The sequence below is a fragment of the Petaurus breviceps genome, unplaced genomic scaffold (genome assembly GCF_028583685.1).
Source record: "Petaurus breviceps papuanus isolate PSGF00001 unplaced genomic scaffold, PetGlider_PUasm1.0 90895, whole genome shotgun sequence".
Classification (NCBI taxonomy): Eukaryota; Metazoa; Chordata; class Mammalia; order Diprotodontia; family Petauridae; genus Petaurus; species Petaurus breviceps.
In genome coordinates this window covers 33350552-33371364 of record NW_027187372.1, presented here as the reverse complement: position 1 = coordinate 33371364, position 20813 = coordinate 33350552, and the positions used below count along the sequence as shown (strand labels likewise).

The 20813-nt window shown below is 41.0% G+C and overlaps 1 protein-coding gene across 2 annotated transcripts; it reads right to left on the bottom strand.

Moving 5' to 3' along the window:
• Nucleotides 1–5584: 5584 nt before the first annotated feature.
• IL19 (interleukin 19) lies at nt 5585–19763 on the bottom strand. 2 transcript variants are annotated; one of them, XM_069074352.1, is made up of 5 exons: nt 19620–19763; nt 18773–18838; nt 9994–10146; nt 7944–8015; nt 5585–6325 (listed from the first exon to the last, which is right to left on the bottom strand). In XM_069074352.1, exons 1-5 carry the CDS (start codon nt 19761–19763, stop codon nt 6227–6229), a joined length of 534 nt encoding a protein of 177 aa, XP_068930453.1. In that variant the 3' UTR covers nt 5585–6226. The 2 variants fall into 2 exon arrangements, with proteins under 2 accessions (XP_068930453.1, XP_068930454.1); XM_069074353.1 differs by lacking the exons at nt 18773–18838; nt 19620–19763 and adding an exon at nt 14525–15067.
• Nucleotides 19764–20813: the final 1050 nt, after the last annotated feature.

Sequence of the window (20813 nt, the reverse complement as noted above, 5' to 3'; positions counted from 1 at the left end):
GACCGAAGTTCAAATCTGGCCTCGGGCATTTACTAGCTGTGTGACCCTGGGTTTGTCACTTAACCCTGTTTAAGTCAGTTCCTCATCTATAAAATGAGCTGGAAAAGGAAATGGCAAACCAGTCCAGTATCTTTGCCAAGAAAACCCCAAATGGGGTCACAAATAATCAAACACAACTGAAAAAAAACAAACAACAAAAAGAAAACTGATACAAGTAGATTTAGATATGGCTGTGTGGTACAGTAGATAGAGATATGGATCTGGAGTCAGGAAGACCTAAGTTCAAATCCAGCTTCAGACATTCACTAGCAGTGTGACTGTGGGTAGGTCATTTAACCTCTTCTTGTCTCAGTTTCCTTAAATATAAAATGGAGATAATAAGAACATCTACTTCTCAGAGCTGTCATGAGAATCAAATGAGAGAATATTTGTAAATACCTTATCACAGCACCTAAACTGATGCTATAGACAATGAAAGTTGTTGTGATTATTATTATATTGGTGGGGGTGAGGGTGGCAAATTGGTGAAACAGACAGGTGATTGATGCAAGGCTGAAGGGGAGGGGAGTGAGGCTGTAACTGTGTAGTTACTCAGTCAGAGGAGTAACTGGAGTGTGTTGTCAGGTTATTAAGATCAATAATTGACAATAAAAGCTTAAACCAGGGTTGGGGGTCTAAACATTCACAAGTAGTTCAAAGAAACTATGGATAAACTAAAGAGGGAGAAGACTATGTGTGTGTGTGTTATATATATATATATATATATATATATGTGTGTGTGTGATACATACTTATTACACACACATAGAAATACATATGTATATATGTAATGTCATATGTGTTATATGAGATATATTCCTAAATTAGGTGTTGTACAGTAGCCACCAAAAAGCAAGAATAGTAGCTGAGAGGTAGAAATTCACAGAGGATAAAATCCAAGAAAAGAGCCCATCATAAAAACCATGACCTCATTTGTTTATACACAAATGATGAAATTTTAGGCAACAAACAAGGGAAATCAGAGATCCTATTGTTAGTTATATTAATTAAGGAGGCAAATTAGACTTCATAGTCTTTATTGAGACGTAATGGGATAAAATCCACAACTATGGCTCTGGAAGGGTATACTTTATACGAAAGAAAAGGGATAGGAAAAGGTGTGTGTGTGTGTGTGTGTGTGTGTGTGTGTGGTTACTAATGTCTATTACAAAGGTATACTTGTGAGAAAATACAGGAACCTGAGAAGGAAAACATGATGACAACTATTTGGATAAAGGTTAATGGGGGGTGGGGAGGGGGAGGTAGTAGAGAGATAAACAAATGATCTTTCTTTCGTTTCATTTTTTTGAAGCAATTGGGGTTAAGTGACTTGGCCAGGGTTACATACCTAGTATCTAAGACCACATTTGAACTCAGGCCCTCTGTACTTCAGGACCAGTATTCTATCCAGTGCACCACATAGCTGCCCCTAAACAAATTCACTGAAGTATACTACAGACCACCTGTCCAGAAAGAGGAAATAGATGAGTCTAAAAACAGACAACAAGCCTGTCACAGAGAAATAATATAATAGTAATGGGAGGACTTCAATTATCTGGACAGCTGCTGGAGCTTTCTCTCTGCCAAAAGCAGAGCAACTAATAATTTTCTTTAGTTATAATTTTGTCCTTCAAAAAAAGCAAAGGAGCTAACAAGGGGAAATCCTATTCTGCAACTGATTCTTACTAACAAAAAGGAACTGGTCACTGGGATTGAAATAATGGGAATCTTTTGGGGAGTTAACCATACTATCCTTAAGTTTGTGATAGAAAGGAAATCTAAGCATTTTCCAACTTGCAACCTAGATTTTTTGGAAAGCATATTTTGAAAGGTTCAAGTAAAAGATAAGTGGAATCCCATCAAGAAAAATGTTCCCAGAAGAATGGAATGCTCTTAAAGATGAAATACTGAAGACATGAATGTAATCCATTCCAATGACAAGAAAAGAATGGGATTGGTATAAAGAGACACATGTGGATTCACAGGGAACTCACCAATCAATTAAGGGTTTGGAGTCTAAAGGAGATGAAAGGAAGGTCAAGCAACAAAGAATGAATATAACAGTGTGACAAAGTCCTGTAAAAATAGAATCACTAGGGTACACTAAAGTTCAGAGTGAGATGAGGCTGGCAAGGAAAGCGAAGGAAAACAAAACCCCCAAAAAAGGGTTGGTTTCTTGCATTTTTAAAAAGCTATTTTTGGAGACAAAGAATGAAAGAAGGGACTAGAGCTTTGCTTGGGGTGAATGATCACTGAAAAAAGAAAAGGGAGTGCTATTCAGTTTTTATTTTGTTTCTATTTTCTCTGAAATGACAATTACACTAGAAACAAGGTAGGAAAGGAAAGGGAAAAGCACTTATATAATGCTTTTATATATAATATGCCAGCACTGCTCTAACCACATTTTAGCTTCCTGAAATGACAGAACAAAAATGATAATTTTATTAAATAATAATTAAAAACATGACCATAAAGAACTGATTAACAAAGTTGATAAGCAAGATAAGTGAGCACATCAATATCTAATTCATCAAAGATGGCAAAGATGAGCTACACCCTTGGGTCCTGAGGATCCAGATATGACTCATGTTAGTAGATATGACTTTGAAGCTACTGCTGGTGATATCCACTTAAATCCATGAAAAATGCCCACCCCTGCTCCAGGACTGTACTCCACTCATAGAATCATGGATTTAGAGCCAGAAGGGACCTCAAAGGTTATCCAGTCTAACACTCTCTTTTTACAGATGAAGGATTTGAGGTCAAGAGAGTTAGTACCCTCAGACCCTATGTGCCTGGAACATGTAAATGCTATATAAATGTTAGCTATTATTATTATTAAAAAGGTCAGGCATGAGTGGGATTATTATGAGGATAAAATGAAGCAATATTATTATTATTATTATTTACCTTTTGGAAGGGGGAAGGCTGGGCAGTTGGGGTTAAGTAACTTGCCCAAGGTCACAGGGCTAGTAAGTGTTAAGTATCTGAGGCCAGATTTGAACTCAGGTCTTCTGAGTTCAGAGCTGGTGCTCTATTCACTGCACCACCTAGCTGCCCCATGAAACAGTATTTGTAAAGTTCTTTGCATATGTTAAAGCACTATGCAAGTACTAGCTATTACAATTACAAATAAATAAATAAACTAGAAGGTCAAAGCTGTGTCCCAAAGATTGCCAACACCTTTCCCACGTACCCAATGCCTAGCCCCAGACCTCCTCCTTACTCTGAAATTTCCAGTCTCTTTGTTCCCTAAAAGTTACCTCCTCTTAGTTCTTATTCCACCTAGCACTGTCTCCCAAGGATATGTCCTTATGAGCCTGTAGCTTCTAAGTCTTCTGGATGAAAAGGAGGTGAGGGAGCATACATTTGGAACAGAAGAGGATTCAGGTGGAGAGAGTGGATGCTGGACAAAGGAAGATCTAATTCTGGCTTCCCCATTTCTCTTTCATCAGGCTGTACCAGGAAGGGTGTTGAACTGGGAGGGAGGAGGCTTGATTCCCTATCTTGCTCTATCATTAATCAGCTCCGGAATCCTGGGTGAGCCCCTTTGCTTTTGTTTCCTCTAGAATCAGAGTCTCATATTGGGAAGGGATGTCAGAGATCACTGAGTCCAACCCAAACTGGAATTCCTTCTACCACAGACTCTGAGCACTTTCAGTGATAGGGACCTGCAGATCCACTTTGACACCAATCTGATTGGTAGTACAGTGGTTACAACACTAGGCCTGAAGTCAGAAAGGTCTGAGTTCGAATTCAGATATTTCCTAGGTGTGCCACCCTAGACAAGTCACTTAACCTCAGTTTTTTCATCTGTTAATGGAGATAATAGTACCTACCTCCCAGTATTGTTTTGAGGGTTAAATGAGCTAATAAATATAAAGTACTTAGTACAGTGACTGCTTACATAGTAAGTGAAATGTAAATGTTAACTAGCAGTGAGAGTGATGGTGGGGGTGGTGGTGGTGGTGGTAGTAGTAGCAATAGTAGTAGTAGTGGTAGTAGATGATATTCCTGGAGTCAGAAAGACCTGAGTTCAAATTTGACCTCAGATACTTATTAATTAACAGTATTTGTTGTTTAGTCGTGTTGGTTGTGCCCAACTCTTCAGGACCTCATTTGGGGTTTCCTTGTCAGAGATACTGGAGAGGTTTGTCATTTCCTTCTCCAGCTCATTTTACAGATGAGGAAACTGAGGCAAACAGGGTTAAGTGATTTTCCCAGGATCAAACAGCCAGTAAGTGTCTCGTACCAGATTTGAACTCAGGAAGATGAGTCTTCCTGACTTCAGGCCCTACACCACCTAGCTGCCCAATTAAAAGTGTGACCCCACTCAAATCACTCAAACTCTTTCTGCCTCAATTTCCTTGTCTGTAAAATAAGGGCATCAGACTTGGTGATCTCTAAAATCCCTTCCTGCTCCACTGTAATGTATGTTACAAACCTCAAAGCACCCTACAAATGTTAGCTCTTATATTGACTCTAGGTGAAATGGTAGGAGTGCTAGAGCTGGAGTCAGGAAGAAGTGAGTTCAAATCCACGCCCAGACAGTACTAGCTGTATTCGCCTGAGCAAGTCACTCAATCTTTGTTTGCTTTATTTTCCTCATCTGTAAAATGGGGATAATAATAGCACCTACTGCAATGGGAATCAGAAGATCTTCCCTGCCCCTAGGCCTCTTGATAGGCTTAGGTGACTCTGAGAACTTTCCCTGATTTGAAAATATACTCTGCCCCCTAATAGGCTTGTTTTTCAGGAATGCCCACACCTGGTTACTTTGTTATTGGGCAGTGGGTCAAGAGGGTTGTGACATTTTCTGACTCAGGAGAAGGCTATATATACCCTGGTCTTAGGTTTTGCTTTGGTTAGGTTTTGAGGCTTACTTTGGGAAGAGTTGTGTGATTTCACCAGACGAGACTCTGGGCAGCCATTGAGCCCCCCAGCTTTGAAAACCTAGATGTTGGTGCTTCCCTCTCTGGTAACTAACTAGGTATGGATGTAATGGTCACACAGCTGGAAGCCCTGTCTGCTAAATTGTGTTATTTTTGGTTGTTACATCTGTTTGTATTCTCTGAAGGTCAGGGTGCTGTCTTTTTCTCCTGAACCAGATAAATGATATGTGTTTGATTGATTAAAGTAAGGTTGTTAAACCCATTTTGAGTTGCTTTCCTTTAGAAAAACAGATCTAAGAACCTGTGCTAGTAGCCATCCTGGGTATGCTAGGGTGCTTGCTGCTACCCCTACCTTCTGGAATATTCTTAGGATCAAGTGAGATAATATAAATACTATATATAATGATATATTAAAATAAATATAAATTACTTTGTGAATATTGAAGTGGTATATAAAAGTTATTATTGCTTTTATTATTACCTTTAATATTTGAAAATGTCTATCAGACATTTATCTGGAAGGGGAGGGGAGGTTAAATTACATGTGCTCTAAGGTCCTTTCCAAGCCCAACATTGTACAAATCCAAGCCTCCCCACACAGTCCTGTCTGCAAAGAACACACTTCTCTGGGAGTGGTGAAGAACTGAGTTTATTTAAGCAGTAAACACTTTGTACAATATGTACTACCCAGCTAATCGCCCAGCTGACATCACAGACATGGGGCAAACAATGTCACAATAAATTAGAGGGAAGCCAGGACCTTTCCATCCCACAGAGGTGGCAAGGGACAAACAGGGAATTTTTCAACAAGTACATCCAAAAGGCATAAATAGAGCAGGAAGCTGTTTGACAACTTTAAGGGAAAGACATCTTCCAAGTGGGACTGGACAGCTTGATACCAGACAATGGAATTCCATGTCATGGCCAGGGTTGTCACTGTGCCCCTATCCAAACCCAGTACTTCCCCATAAATCCCTTCAGTGAAGACAAAAACCTGATAAAATATTCTGTGTAGACTTAACACCCTTCCCATCATCCTTCCCTCCCTTCACACCCAACCTCCCCACCCAGATTTGACCTAACTATCACTGGTACCTTGACCACAAATCTTGAATTTTTCAGCTCTGTCCCAATTTCAAGAAAATCAAGTAGACTTTTTATTGAGATGTTGCCAAAGGGTTATTCCTTTGCTACCCACAAGTCCTGATTTTTGTTTTTTAGTGTGGTCGCCATAATTTAGGTTAGGCCCCTAATATCCAACTTTCTTCCTAGGGTAGAGAATTGTCCTTTGATCATCACTTAGTAGCAGCCTTAGGTTGGTAATTCCGGCTGATCCAGGATAGTAAAATGTCTAGTTCCCCTAGAGACTTAATTGCTGCAGCTTTGACCTCCATCTGGAATAATAAGAAATACACATCCATCACTAAAATGGCATTGTTTAACACTTTATACTTTCCAAAGCATTTTTCTCTTCACCTTTTTCATGTATGAAAAAGTAAGGGTTAGACTAGGTGGCCTCTAAGGTCCCTTCTGGAGAAGTTAGGTGGTGCAGTGGAGAGAACATAGGCCCTGGAGTAAGAAAGACTCATCTTCATGAGTTCAAATCTGACCGCTGACACTTACTAGCTATATTACCCATGGCAAGTCACTTAACCCTGTTTGCCTCAGTTTCCTCATCTGTAAGGTGAGTTGGAGAAGGAAATGGCAAACCACTCCAGTCTCTTTGCCAAGAAAACTCCAAATGGGGAGAGTCAGATTCAACTGAAATGACTATACAATAACAAATAAAAATATGTACACACACATCCATATGTATGTATGTATGTATACATTTCCTTTTGGACATGTAATTTCATTGGCATAATTACTTCCTGATGAGGATACTGCCCCTCTTTACCACCAGATGAACACACCCAGTGGACAGAGCTGGGTAAATTCTAATCTTACAGCATTGCCTGGGGGCACAGAGAAGGTAAAGTGTGGTGAGTCACACAGTCAACACCTATCCAAGGTGAACTTGAACCCAGGTCAGCTCTTATTTCCATTATGAATGCTGCTTCTCCTTGCCTCATATGGATAATTACAATTCTTTGCCCACCACCCAAAAAAAGAATTCCCTTAGTAGAATGAGAGGGGGTCAGTTTTTTTTTTTGTATCCCAGTGGTTAGCATGGTTCCTGATACACGTGGGACACTGGATAGTTGTTTGATTGTTGAAATAAGCACATGGCCACTCTATATAAGCATAACATACTGTTCCCCACCTCCCCTATTACCACGCTTTTCTCAGTAGGGTGGCTTACTTCTCAAGTCAGTTCTCATACCTGACTCTCTCATGTAGTGTCCCAAAAGTCTTAGTGCAGATTTGCTGAACTCTTTGGGATAACCTGTACTAAACATGCTTTTACAGTTTTCCTACTTCATAGGACCTTCATGTACCCTCAAAATCATTACTATTTAGGAGACAACATTATTTTCATTTGACAAATAAGAACTTGAGTTCCAGAGAAAGGCAATGATTTGTCTTAGATCACACAGTTAGTTAATTACAGGGCTGGGTCTTGATCCCAATCTGCTCCTCTGGCAGGATAAGAATTTCTGTTTCAGTTGAGTAGTACAAATATTATTATGCCCATTTTATAGATGTGAAAGTTAAGGCTCAAAGATATGAGTGATTTGCCCAAGGTCATTCCTTCATTCAACAAGCATTATCAGGTGGGACTCTTTTCAAGATAGGGGGCATAGCTAATGGAATGGTGGAGCTTGGGCTGTAATTTGGGTCTTCTATCCAGGCTCTTCCCAATTCCTGCCACCTCTTGAAATGCTTGTCAAAACCAGCTTTCATGGTAGGGGCTGGAGAAGTTGGTACTTGAAGCTGCAAAAATCGGGTAGGATGTCTGGGTGGGGCTAAGGCAAATTCCCAATGAGAATTGCCTTGGCATGGGGGAGAGGCTCTCTTGTAAGGCTGATGGGCCCATCTGTGTCCATACCCTCCAATCCCCAAGCTCATTACCTGTTCATAATTTCTGACAATGATTTGAAACTTCTCGGTGGCTTCTTTTTGACAGTCACAGTTCTTCTGCTTCTGTTGTGGCAAACAGGGGAAGAAATCCCAAATGATAAGGATGGTCTAAAGCTGTTTATGCCCACAATGTGCTTAGGCTCTCCTCCCCCAAACACCCTGACACTCCGCATGCCACAGCCCAACATTTTCTCCCATAGTGAAAGGCACAAGTGAACAAATGCTGGATTTTCCCAAAGAACCTTGGGGAACTTGAATAAATAAATATCTCATAGAGCCTACTCTGTTCCAGTCACTATGCTCACCAATGGGGAGATAGGGATACAAGAATGAAATTGTCCCTTCCCTGGTGTGGTAGGAAGAGCCCTGGAATCAGAGGATCTGGGCTCAAGGATTACTTCCTGTGCATGACTTTGGACAAGTCATTTTATTTCCCTAGACCTGAGTTTCCTCATCTGTAAAACGAAGTGGTTGGACAAGATGGCTTCTGAGTCCCTCCTATATAGTTCTATGAATCTCTGTTTAACCAGAGCTTATATTATGTATCCAGATAACAAATACAAAACCACAGCATTTAGATTTAGAACTTGATGGTACTACAGAGGCTATCTAGTCTAGACCCTTCATTTTATAGATGAAGAAACTAAGTCCAGAGGGATGAATGCACACGGTCACATTGTTTAGTCATTTTCAGTCATGTCTGACTCTTTGTGATTCCATTTGGGGTTTTCTTGGCAAAGATACAGGAGTGGTTTGCCATTTCCTTCTCTAGCTCACTTTATGGTTGAGGAAACTGAGGCAAATAGGGTTAAGTGACTTGCCCAGGATCACACAGCTAGTGTCTGAGGCCAAGTTTATATTTGTAAAGATGAGTCTTCCTTATTCCAAGCCCAGTGCTCCAGCTGCCCACTTAATAGCATCTATCTCATGAGGATCTCATGAGATAATATTTGCAAACCTTAAAGTGCTGTATAAGTACTAGCTATTGATATTAATTAATACTGTGTATTTTATTAATAATTAATTGATATTAACATCAATGCTACTCCTTTACAGTTTTAAAGAATTCCAAAAGTGCTTTCCTATCCATGATCTCATTTGGGTTTTACAATACCCTGTGAGGTGTCAATAGTCTCATCTGACAAATGGGGAAACTGAGACCCAAAGTAATAAGATGGCTTGCCCTAGTCCACATCATTAGAGAAAAGACCAAGAGCAGTGCCCAGGTGCCAATTCCCAGCCCAGTGCCTCTCCTACCATACATACCATGGTGAATTTATGTAAGAGTCTTTGGTTTGGGATACATGACTCAGAAGGATTTGTCTACAACCTGGGAAGGACCTAAGGCCAAAGAGGAAACCCCAAAGAATCTACAATTCAGACTACCGACAGAGCAAAGCCAGATTCCTCAGCACTCACTCTTCCCCCATTGCCTCATCATCACCCAGATTTCTTGGATGTCAATCAACCTAGAGACTTCCAGGCATCTAGGTCTAAGAAAGTCTACACTGGTCACATCTTCCCACCTCTCTGAGGATAGGTATAGGCAGAGTAAAAACCAGGAGGACACTTAGAAAGGTAACCACTGATAGTTTCCCCAGAAGGCAATTGGGTAAGGAAATGCCTTTGTAGGGCAGAATGGCTTGTCTTTGGTCCAAAGTTTCAGCTATGCTTTAAAAGCACTATAATGTACTTGACAAAGGACTAGTCTAGGCATCAAAGCACTTAGGTTCACGTCCTAACTCTCTGACATATTTTCTATCTGACATTAAGCAATTTATTTAATCTCTCTATGCCTCTTTCATCTTTAAAATGGGAATACTATTGATCTGTCCAATCTACCTCACAGGACCAAATGAAATAATACATATGAAACTCTCTCCTGCTCTCCCCTTTCCTCCTCTCCCCTCGCCTCCCTAGCACAAAGCTCTAACTGGGGCTTAATAAATATTTGCCAAATAGATGAACAAACATGGCCCAGCGTATTTCCCTAATGAACAAACTAGGTTGAACATGTTTAACTAGGGAGATGGTTACTCACACACTGCTCCAGGGCATTCCGAATGCGGAGGAAAGAATTGGCAATGGTGCTGAGACCTCTCTGGATTCTGGGGTCTGACTCCTCATGATTCCTGAAGACCTTGTCCACATAGAACCCTAGGATATCTTTGGTCATGCAGCACACATCTGAAGGCTAGACACAGAAATTCTTCTTATTTCCTGGAGCAAATCACCAACCCACGAAGTCTAACTCCCCTATGCCCTCAGAAACCAGGACAGCTGAGTTGGGATCAGAGGAAGCCTGGGTAATCCAAATCTACTGAGAGAATTTCTTTTTAATAGAATTTCTCAGTATGTTCACCCTCTTCCCCTATCAAGCCAGAGCCAAAGAAAGAAAGGAGTAGAACAGGGAGTTTTAGGGGACAGGGAGGGTGTTGGATTTTCCTTTGACACTGTTGTTCAGTCACGTCTGACTCTTTCTTATCCCTTGGACCATACTGTCCATAGGCTTTTCTTGGCAAAGATGCCATTTCCTTCTCCAGTGGATTAAGGCAAAGAGAGGTTAAGTGATTTGCCCAGGGTCACACAGCTAATAAGTTTCTGAGTCTGGATTTGAACTTAGGTCTTCCTCATTCCAGGTTGAGCGCTCTGTCCACTGAGCCACCTAACTGCCTCATGGAAGAAACCCTACAGGTCATCTAATTCACCCAATGCAGAAATTCCTTCCACAACAGCTCTGACAAATGGTTATTTTCTGTTTGAATACTTCTAGTGATTGGGGAGCCCATTACCACACAAGGCAACCCACTCCGTTATTAGATACTTCTAAGTGTTTCAAAGTTACGTTCAGTCCAGCAGCTGCATCATAGTGCACATCTGTAATCTCTGCTGTTGCAAGTGGCTGAGGCTGCTGGATCACTTGAGTTTGGGAGTTCTGAACTTTAATGGGTTAAGACAATCTGATGCCTGCACTAGGTGGCCCTAATATGGTGAGCCCAAGAGGTTGGGGGTCACTGGGCTGGAGAAGGAAGGGCCAGGACAGGTTGGAAGCTGAGCAAAAAGACTTCTATGCTCCTTGGAAGTAGGACAGAGTTATGAGGAGAGGAAAGGTCAGGAGAAGGGATGGGAGAAGAGAGGGATGGAAGGGGAGGGGAGGGATGGGGAGGTGAGGAGAGGGGAAGAGAGGGGAAAGGAGGAGAAGAGAGGGAAGGGGAGGAGAGGAAAAGAGAGGAGAGGGAGGGGAGGGGAGGGGAAGGGAGGAGAGGATTGCTAGTAGCCTAAACCTGGCTCTCTGCCACTTCTGCCTATTGCTCCTAGTTCTGGAGGTAAGCAAAATAAGCTTAATCTCTCTTCTACATGACAGTCATTCAAAGACAGCTATCACATTTCTCTGGAGACTTCTCTAGGCTTTTGTTCAGTTGTTTTTCAGTCACATCTGACTCTTTGTGACTCCATTTGGGGTTTTCTTGGAAGAGATGTTGGACTGATGTGCTATTTCCTTCTCCAGATCATTTTATAGATGAAGAAACTGAGTCAGGCAGGGTTAAGTGACTAGACCAGGGTCACATAGCTAGTGTCTGAGGCTGGATTTGAAACCATGAAGATGAGTCTTCCTGACTCCAAGTCAGCCAGAACTCTAGCCACTGCACCACCTCAGGTAGTCAATCAGCAAATATTTGAGTGCTTACTATATGCTAAGAGGTCCTGTCTAGTTGTGCTAGACACTGATTCCTATGACAGTCTTCATGTCAATGTTACAAGGCATCATATCAGTCACCCTACTTTGGACAAACTTCAGTTTGTTTTAAAAAAAAGATATGATCCCCATCCCCATTCCTTCAACTGAATGCAATACTGCAGTCGTGGTCTGATCAGCCCAAAGTAAGGCACTCATCTCCCTCATTATGGACATTAAAACAACCTAAAATGAAATTCATTTTTTTTAAAGCAGTAACTTCCCATTTGGGGCAGTTATTTAGCTTCCAGCCCCAAGATGACCAGGTTGTCAAATGCCTCTCCCCATCACGTTCACCACTGTTTCTTCCAAACCCTGTTTCAGTTCATCTTGTTAGCTATGGCCCTTTGCTTTAGCCCACTCAGACCTTTTTAATCTTGCATCTCTCAGTCAACATTATTCCTTCTAGAGAAGGAATTGGAGAAGCCTTCTTCATTCAAATCACTGATAAAAAAAATTTTTTTTAATTAAAAAAAGAACAGACAAAATGGACTGACTACTGGAGATAAAGAGGTTAGATAATCTGATCATCAGTTAATTTAGATAATCAAGATTTTGAAGGGAAAAAATCTGTATTTTACTTCAATAGACTATTACTTCATCTCTATATGTTCAATCAATCAATAAACATTTATCAAGAACCTACTATGTGCCAGGCACTGTTCTTAGTGCTGAGGATACAAAAAGAGGCAAAAAAGAGTCCCTTCCCTCAAGGAGCTTACAATCTAATGAAGAAGCCTCTCCTCACACCAATCCATATCATTGCCAGACCAAAACAGACAAATAAAACCCCATAATCTACATCACTTTCATCCTTCCAAGCTGAATTTACAAGAATTCCCCAACTTCATACGGGACGAAATCCAAACTCCACCAGGCTCCATCAAGGCTCTCTACTTCTTAGTCCTTCCCTTCTCTTCCCAATCTTCTTTCCTAATACTCCCTAACACTTCTCTTCCACTCCCATCATTTGTCTCATTCTTGTCTTTATACCCCCATTCTTTTAAAATTTGGTCCACCTCCTCCAGGAAACCTTCCCAGACTATTGTCCAATAACCAATAGGTATTACCAGCAAGATCTGACTTGGTTTAGAGGTTTAAGATAGAAATCAAAAGACAAAAGTGAGAAATACTAGCTCCTTTTTTCTGACCCTTATCTTTGGAATTTGGGGGCATGACCACTCCTCCTTTCTCCTTGTACCATGAAGAGCTACTACTTCCTGAATCACCACCCTTGCTCCACTGAGCCCAGCTGGGGAGAAAATAAAGGATGACAGGTGAAAGACAATATGACCCACATGTTCCCCTCCTTCTTACCAGGCCACCTTGGCTATCTGGTCTCCCCATTTTTTTTTTTAGTCTGAGAGGCAGAAGTCAAAGCCTAGATGCAACCTAAATTTTGCTTTGTGGAAGTTATGAAAAGGAATTAAAAATCTCAATAATAAAAATCCCTATTTACTCAGAGCTCCGAAGGATAAAAAATTATATAACACTAATTATTTTAGGCAGAGGAGTCAGACCTCTGTCGTACTCTCTGTACCATATCCCAACCCTTCAATGGCTCCCTCCACTGCAGTCTCTTGTTAGCAATTAAGACTAAACATAGATCACTTAGAAGTTATGACCTGTTGTAGTTTAATATAAAAAATGAAGAATTAGGTTCAGCCCTAAGAAATAGAGAAATTGTGTGGCTACTTTAGCACTTAAGTCCCTCTTTCCAAGTAGTCCTTGACCATCAGTCTCCACTGCTTTTGCTCCTTTCTTTTTGAATCTGCCACGTTGTATCTTGGTTCAGTGGGCTCTCCCTAGAGTCCTGGTGCTCATTCTCATGATTGCAAATCCAAGAAGTTCCATTCTGCCTCATGGGACTTCAGTTCCCATCATGTATCACTCCATGTCCCAGAACTCAAGTTACATCCCTACCTGTACTCCTATAGAACTTAGAGATAATAATATATAACTCAGCACTTCATTCTTTAATTATTTTAGGTGAGTTTTCTCTCTCCTACTAGATTAGATTGTAAATTTCTTGAGGGCAGGAAGGATTTCAATTACTTCTCTGTTTCCCCCATCCTACGACTCCCAATTTGTAATTTCCTCTTTAAGCTGATTTGGAGCAGGGGTAATATCAGGGCTGGATGCCCAGAAATGGTAACAAAGCCCATACAAATGGAAAGAGAAGAGACTACCACTAATCCCACTGTCTAGCTCAGTTATCGATCAACATGGGGCCATTCAAATATAGTCTCTCTGTCTATTACACCTTCACGTGGTTGTATGTGGTCAACCACTGTCAGAGGGCCCAGGAGCAGAACACAGAAGGACACTAGACTGATTTAACATTTTTTAAAAAGTGGTTCTAGGCAGGTGCCTGAAGATGCAAAAGATTGTTGCTCTTCCGGAAACACTGGTTTATCTGCAGCCAAGACAGAACCCTGAGGCTGCTTAGCATTCAACACCTTTTAAGCAACTAGAATTTTCAGCAGGCTGCCAGCATCTAGTCCTTTTATTAGATGCCTCAGCACAGCTATAGTCCTCAGCATAATCAAATCTCAAATCACTTTTAATGACTATTGATATATATATATTTTTTTAAAACCTAAAATATGTTTTAGATTTCTTACTCATTTTAAGTAACAAGTTATAATAACAACAAATTACACAATAGACTGTTTAAGCTTTACAAAATACTTTTCCTTAGGTATGGGGTAGAAGTTTACAAATAAGGAGACTGAGGCTCAGGCAAGTAAAATGATTTGCTTAGGATCATATAATTGAGTCTCAAGATTTGAACCCTGATCTCCTGACTCTAAAAGAAAAAAGCCAGTGTACTCACCATTGTACCACACTCTCGCTTAAAGTTGTATTTCATCTGCTCGAGAAGATCCCAACAGTGGTTTGTGTTGGAACAGGCACCTCACAATTAGTTCCCATAGACCTATGCAGTGGGAACTCTCAAATGTCAAAAAACTCTTCCCTGCCAATGCAATCCTTCCTCCCATCGCCATCCCCAGCCACCAGCAACAGAATTAAGATGGGGCAGATCAGAATCTAGCTGACCACAGTAGACCCAAATCTGCTTTTCATCAATTGTGATTTGCCTGGTTCAGGACAGAAAGCCCCAGCCCTGCTATGCTCCACCCCTCCAACAAGCATCCCACAGCTGTGCCTCAAGTGAACTGGTTGGGTTTAGGTGGGACATTTACTCAAGCAGATCATATTCCAGGCCTCCTGCTGTGCCCAGCAGCTGGAGAACTATTCCTGAGGAGGCTGATTGCGTTTGGCAGGGCCTGTGTCAGAGAGGTAAATGACTCTATCCAGCTATTTGTCTTCATTAGCGTGAAAAGAGACAGAACTCAAGTGGAGTAAGGAGGCCTCCCAGCCTGTCTCCTAGTCTTAAAAAAAAAAAAAAAACACCAACAAAAAAATCTTCTCAATTGGAACTCAAAAATCATATGCCTCATTCCTTGGACCAGGAGGAGCTAAAGATCAAACAAACACTGCGGGTCTTTCAAAGACAGGATTCTTCGATAAAGTAATACAGAGCCAAGTAAGAACCTTGGGCCAGATAAAGAGTAGATAAAGGCCGTAAAGGCAGTACAGGCACATGGGGCCACCTCTGATATTTGGAAATATTAGCATCACCCCTTCACCAGGATTCAGAACCCTAAGTAGATCAGGTCCTTCACCAAGGATACCAAAATAGGGAGGATTGTGGGGAAGGGACTGGGGGGGAGGGGGTCAAGGGGGAGAGGGTGAGTATGGCAGCAGAGGAAGAGGAAGTAACACTTTCTTTCTGGCTTTTCAGAGATTGCTCTCTCTGCTCCTGGCCCCTGCAGAGGTATAAAGAAAGCAGGTATTGGGGCAGCTAGGTGTCGAAGTGAACACCAGCCCTGGAGTCAAGAGAACCTGAGTTCAAATCCATCTTCAGACACTTAACACTTACCAGCCATGTGACCTTGGGCAAGTCACTTGCCCTGCCTTTCCCCCTCCAAAAAGCGAAAAGAAAAGAAAGGAGGGGTTCAAACATCAGGAGAAGGTAAAAGAGTGAAGCAAGAGGAGTGTGGGAGGGTGAAAAGGGAGAAAATGAGTATATTTATATGGCATGACCTATGTTTCAGGCACCGTGCTAAATGCTTTTTACAAATATGATCTGATTTGATCCTCACAACAGCCCTGGGAGGTAGATGATCTTATTATCCCCATTTTACAGTTAAGAAACCTGAGGCAAACAGAGCTTCAGTGATTTACCCAGGGTCATAAATCTAATGTCTGAGACCAGATTTGAACTCAGGTCTTCCTGACTCCAGTTATAACAGTCTAGCCACTGTACCACCAGCTGCCTTTGAAGAGGCAGATAGACTGCCCCCTCTTGTAGCATGGCTATATCCATGGGGACAGCTAAGTGGTACAATGGACAGAGTGCTAGACCTGGAGTCAGGAAGACTCATTTTCCTGAATTCAAATCTGGCCTCAGACATTTACTAGCTATGTGACCCTGGCTAAGTCCCCTCACCCTGTTTGCCTCAGTTCTTCATTGGTAAAATGACCTGGAGAAGGAGATGGCAAACCACTCTAGTATCTTAGCCAAGAAAACCCCAAATGGGGTCACAAAGAGTCAGACACAACAGTTAACTGAACAACAAGAAAATACCCATGGTCAAACTGTTTTCCCTGAGCCTCTCTGTTCTTCCTTCAACTGCTTTTGTCCTAGATGAAAAATATCCTAGTTATGCCTCTGCCTCCATTAATGTCCTGTCTCCTGAAGATACAAAGCAGACCCTAGTCTCTAAAAAGCAACTGCAGTGGGTCCTACTGAACACAGAAGGTTTCTATTACAACCTGGGAATAGACTGTATGGCTGGGATCCCAGGACCAACTCAGCTAAATTCTTGGAGGCTTATCACCAGATTGGCCTCAGGGCGATGAATTTTTGGATCATAGCAAGTGTCAAAGAATTTCTACTAAATCAGAGAAGGACTTTGATCTGCATGGGTGGAGGGGGTACCGACAGGGAAGAAATCACAGGCCAGCAGATGACTAGGAAATATGAAATGCATATTTCTACTACCACATGGAGGAAGTACACCTCCCCATGTAGATACCCTGGGACAAAGCCCTGACTACCCTGCGCTAGTTACAGCTCAAGGGGAAGTTCTATGAAGTAATGTATTAGTATATACAGTATCACCAAAATATAAAGCTATTATACTTATTTCACTTAAATTAATCTGAAAATAACAATAAGATATTTCTTTTGTTTCATATGGAGATTTTTCTTGATAGAAAATGGAACTTTGGGTGTCAAACCTGGGGGTCTTGGAGCAACTGTCCCTTTTGTGGTTATATTGTACCTCTAGGAGAGAAGAATCAAATTCTCAAATTTATACCATGTCAGTTGCCCTACTGAATAAACTCTACTGGTTCCCTCTTACGTCTAGGACCAAAGATAAACTCCTTTGTTTTCTCTGCAAAGGTTGACCTACCCTCCCAGTTTTATTTTACATTACCATACTGTACATTAATATATGTATACATGTAATGTACATTACTATAATCCAGTCAAACTGACTTTATTGTTGCCCCTCACACATAGCTCCATCTCCAGTCTCCACACCTTTGCACAGGCTGTCCCCTACTCTTGAAGTGTCTTCCTTTCTCACCTCTACCTCTTATAATCCCTAGCTTCTCTCAAGACCTAGCTTAAAAACCACCTCCTACATGAAGCTCTTCCTTATCCCCCAGATGTTCATGCTTTCATTTTCCCAATTACTTTGTATCCATTTTTATTTATACATTTAAATATACTTATATGTTTATATTATGTGTGTACAGACATAGATACAGTATAGACAAAGACAGAGACAGACACAGACATAGACGTAGATGTAGATGTAAGCATAGGTATAAGCATAGACACAAGTTGTCTCCCATAATGGAATATAAGCTTCTTTTTTTTAATTTAGGAAAAAAATATTTTTATTTCAGATGGGTAACTTGTCCTTTTACAAACACTTGTGAAATGTGCAAGTACCAACTTAAGCTAATTACACAGTTTTTATAATTCATCTAGATTCACATGAGATTGTAAACTTCTTGTAACTAGTCTGTTTTACTTCTATCTTTGTATCTCTCATACCTAGTACAGGACCCAGCACATATTAAATGTTTAATAAATGTTTGTTGATTTATTGATTGGCTATAACTACACCTGAATGTACCTTTCTCTAAAGTATTTTTTATCTATCACAACCTGAAAAAATTGAAAAGCAATGTGATATAACAGAACAAATACTTAACTGGCAGTCAGGAGACCTGGGTTCTACTTCCAGTTTTGCCACTAAGCTACCTGTGTGACCTAATAATAATAATTAATTTGTTTTTAAAAGCATACTAGGCAAATTGCAAATCACTTTCTCATACTTTTTCACATTTGAGTATGCAAACTACCATGTGAGTAGGATATCACACCCATTTAATAGATGAAGAAACTGAGGCTCTGGTGACTTGTCCAAGGTCACCCAGCAAGTAAATGTTAGATTTGGGACTCATAATCAGGGCTCTTGAATTCAAATCCAGTGCTTTCTGGACCTCCGTTTCTTCATCCATAAAATAAGGATTTGTAAAAAGATATGTCTATGACCTCTTTCCCACTCCAAAACCAAAGACCTCTAAAGTATTGCAACTTTATGACTATAGACTCTAACTAAATAACAAGTTCTATAGAATAATTTTATAAGCACAGAGATCCCAGAAGATAAATGGCACTTTGTTCAACTGAAAGACTAATGGTCACCTTGGAAGGATGCAGCCCCACTTCATGGTGTACTCTAGGTGTGGGTTTGGGGTTAAATATTGGGCCAGATTCTGCCAGTGAAGAGCTTTCCCCTCTGAGCAGATTTCAGAGAGGTTCTGGGAAGTCCCAGTCCTCAGGACACCTATTGGTCTTAACCAGGGGTAGGGAACCTTTTGACACCTCCCAGGTTGGACAAAAAGGCTAGGAAGGAAGAGAGGGAAATTAGGCACTGGGAGCACTGACCACTGGAGTTTCTCCTACATAAAAGTAGTTTGTATAGGGCAGTACCGTGATGTTGTACAGGGTTTCAGATGCAGACAGGATGGTGACATTCTGAAAGACATCCTTCGTTTGCTACAAAGGGAGACGGAAGAGAGAGAAAAAAAAAGGTGATGAGTAAATCACAGGATCATAAACTGAGAGCAAAAAGGCACCTTGAAGGTCTTCATTATACAGATGAGGAATCTGAGGCCTAGAAAGGTTAGCTGACTTGCCCAAGGTCACACCTATAGAAACAGATAGAAGCCACATTCAAAGTCATGCCTTCTGACTCTAAATCCAACATTCTTGTGGTGCCGTGGATAGAGCACTGAGCCTGCATTCAGGAAGAACAGAGTTCAAATCCCGTCTCAGTCACTCATTGGGTGACCCTGGGCAAATGGTACAATCTGCCTCAGTTTCCTCATCTGTAAAATGGGCCAATAAAAGTACCTACCTCCCAGGGTTATTGTGAGAATGAAATGAAATAAAATTTTTAAAGCACTTTGAAAACCTTAAAGTGCCATATAAATGCTAGCTAGCTATTATGATATTCTCCTGGAACCTGACTGAAAGCACTTGTTTTGAATAAGGTCTGGGGCATATCTGTTGCTGTTCAATTGTGTCTGACTCTTTGTAACCTATGGTCCATGGAGTTTTCTTAGCAGAGATACTGGAGCAGTTTGTCATTTCCTCTGCCAGTGGATTAAGGCAAACACAGGTTAAGTGACTTGCACAGGGTCAGATAACTAGTGTCTAAGGTTGAATTTGAACTCAGGTCTTCCTGACTCCAGATCCATTGCTCTATTCACAGAGCCACCTAGCTGCCCAGAGCACATCTGTACCCACTCCCATTCCCACCTGAGCCCATACTCACAATTGCATTTTTTATTCCCTGGAAGCTCTTTTCTATGTGATGTATATCCATGGAGATCAGACACCTCTTGATAGACCAGGCGTGTGCTAGACACAGGAGAAGGGCTGCACACAGAAGACAGAGAGGAAATCCAGAAGGCTTCATTGTCCTGAAGGAGAAGGGAGGTAGCTGTCCAACTGGGAGTACTTCTGAGAGAAAATGAAAAAGAAATCCTCCATCATCTACCTTCTTAAATTTCTAAAGCAAAAAGTATTCAAACCAATAATATACAATCTGAAGATTTGTAAAACTTCAGAAAAGCACATGTCCTAATCTGACTTTCTTGAATCAATTAGATTTCGGTTCCTTCACTTCCCCTCTCCAATTTACTTGTCCCAAAACATGATAAAATGTTTTTATTTCTCAGAGAACTTATTTTTCTGAGCATCACTCTGAGTATGAGTCAACACAGCTCACTTCGTAAAAGGATTTGGGGGTGGGTGGAAAGACTTGTTTTTCACAAGTAAATAAGAAAAAACAGAGTTTCAAAAATGCTGTGGGAATTAAGCAACAATTCAATTCAACAAATATTTATCTGGGAGACTTCTATGAGTAAGGTCCTGTACCAGGTGCTGGAAGAACTTTGAAAAGCAATAAATGTATATCTACTATCTCTCTACCCCCAAATCCATTTGGAAATAAAGGTAAAAACAAAAGTTATCAATAATAACTATTTTTTAAAATTATATCAACACCCCCCCCCGAAAAAAGTCAAGATTCTGTCACTATACAGTCCCAAAGTATTTCTCATTTTACTCAGTCTTAAAATTAATTGAAGTCAACTATGCAAATTATCCTTCCCCATACCTTTACATACACACACACCAAATGAAATGGAAAAGGCAGGTGATAAAATATCCCTTCTCAAGTTAGGTGAAGAGATGCAATGGGCTACAGTGGGAGGATCACTGAACCCAGAGTCAGAGTACCTGGATTCAAACATTGCCATTACCACTGTCTAACTCATGACTTCTGCCAAGTTACTTCCCCTCTCTAGGCCTCAGTTTCCTTTTTTGTAAAAAAGAGAGGTGCAATTCCCTTCTACTGTGGAGCCTACTCCATGACTCAGGAGATCAGGAGGCTCTATTTTCATTTAACCTCTGCCCCTGAGATCAGACACTGGGATGGTTTTCTCTGTCTCTCTCTGCGTCAGTC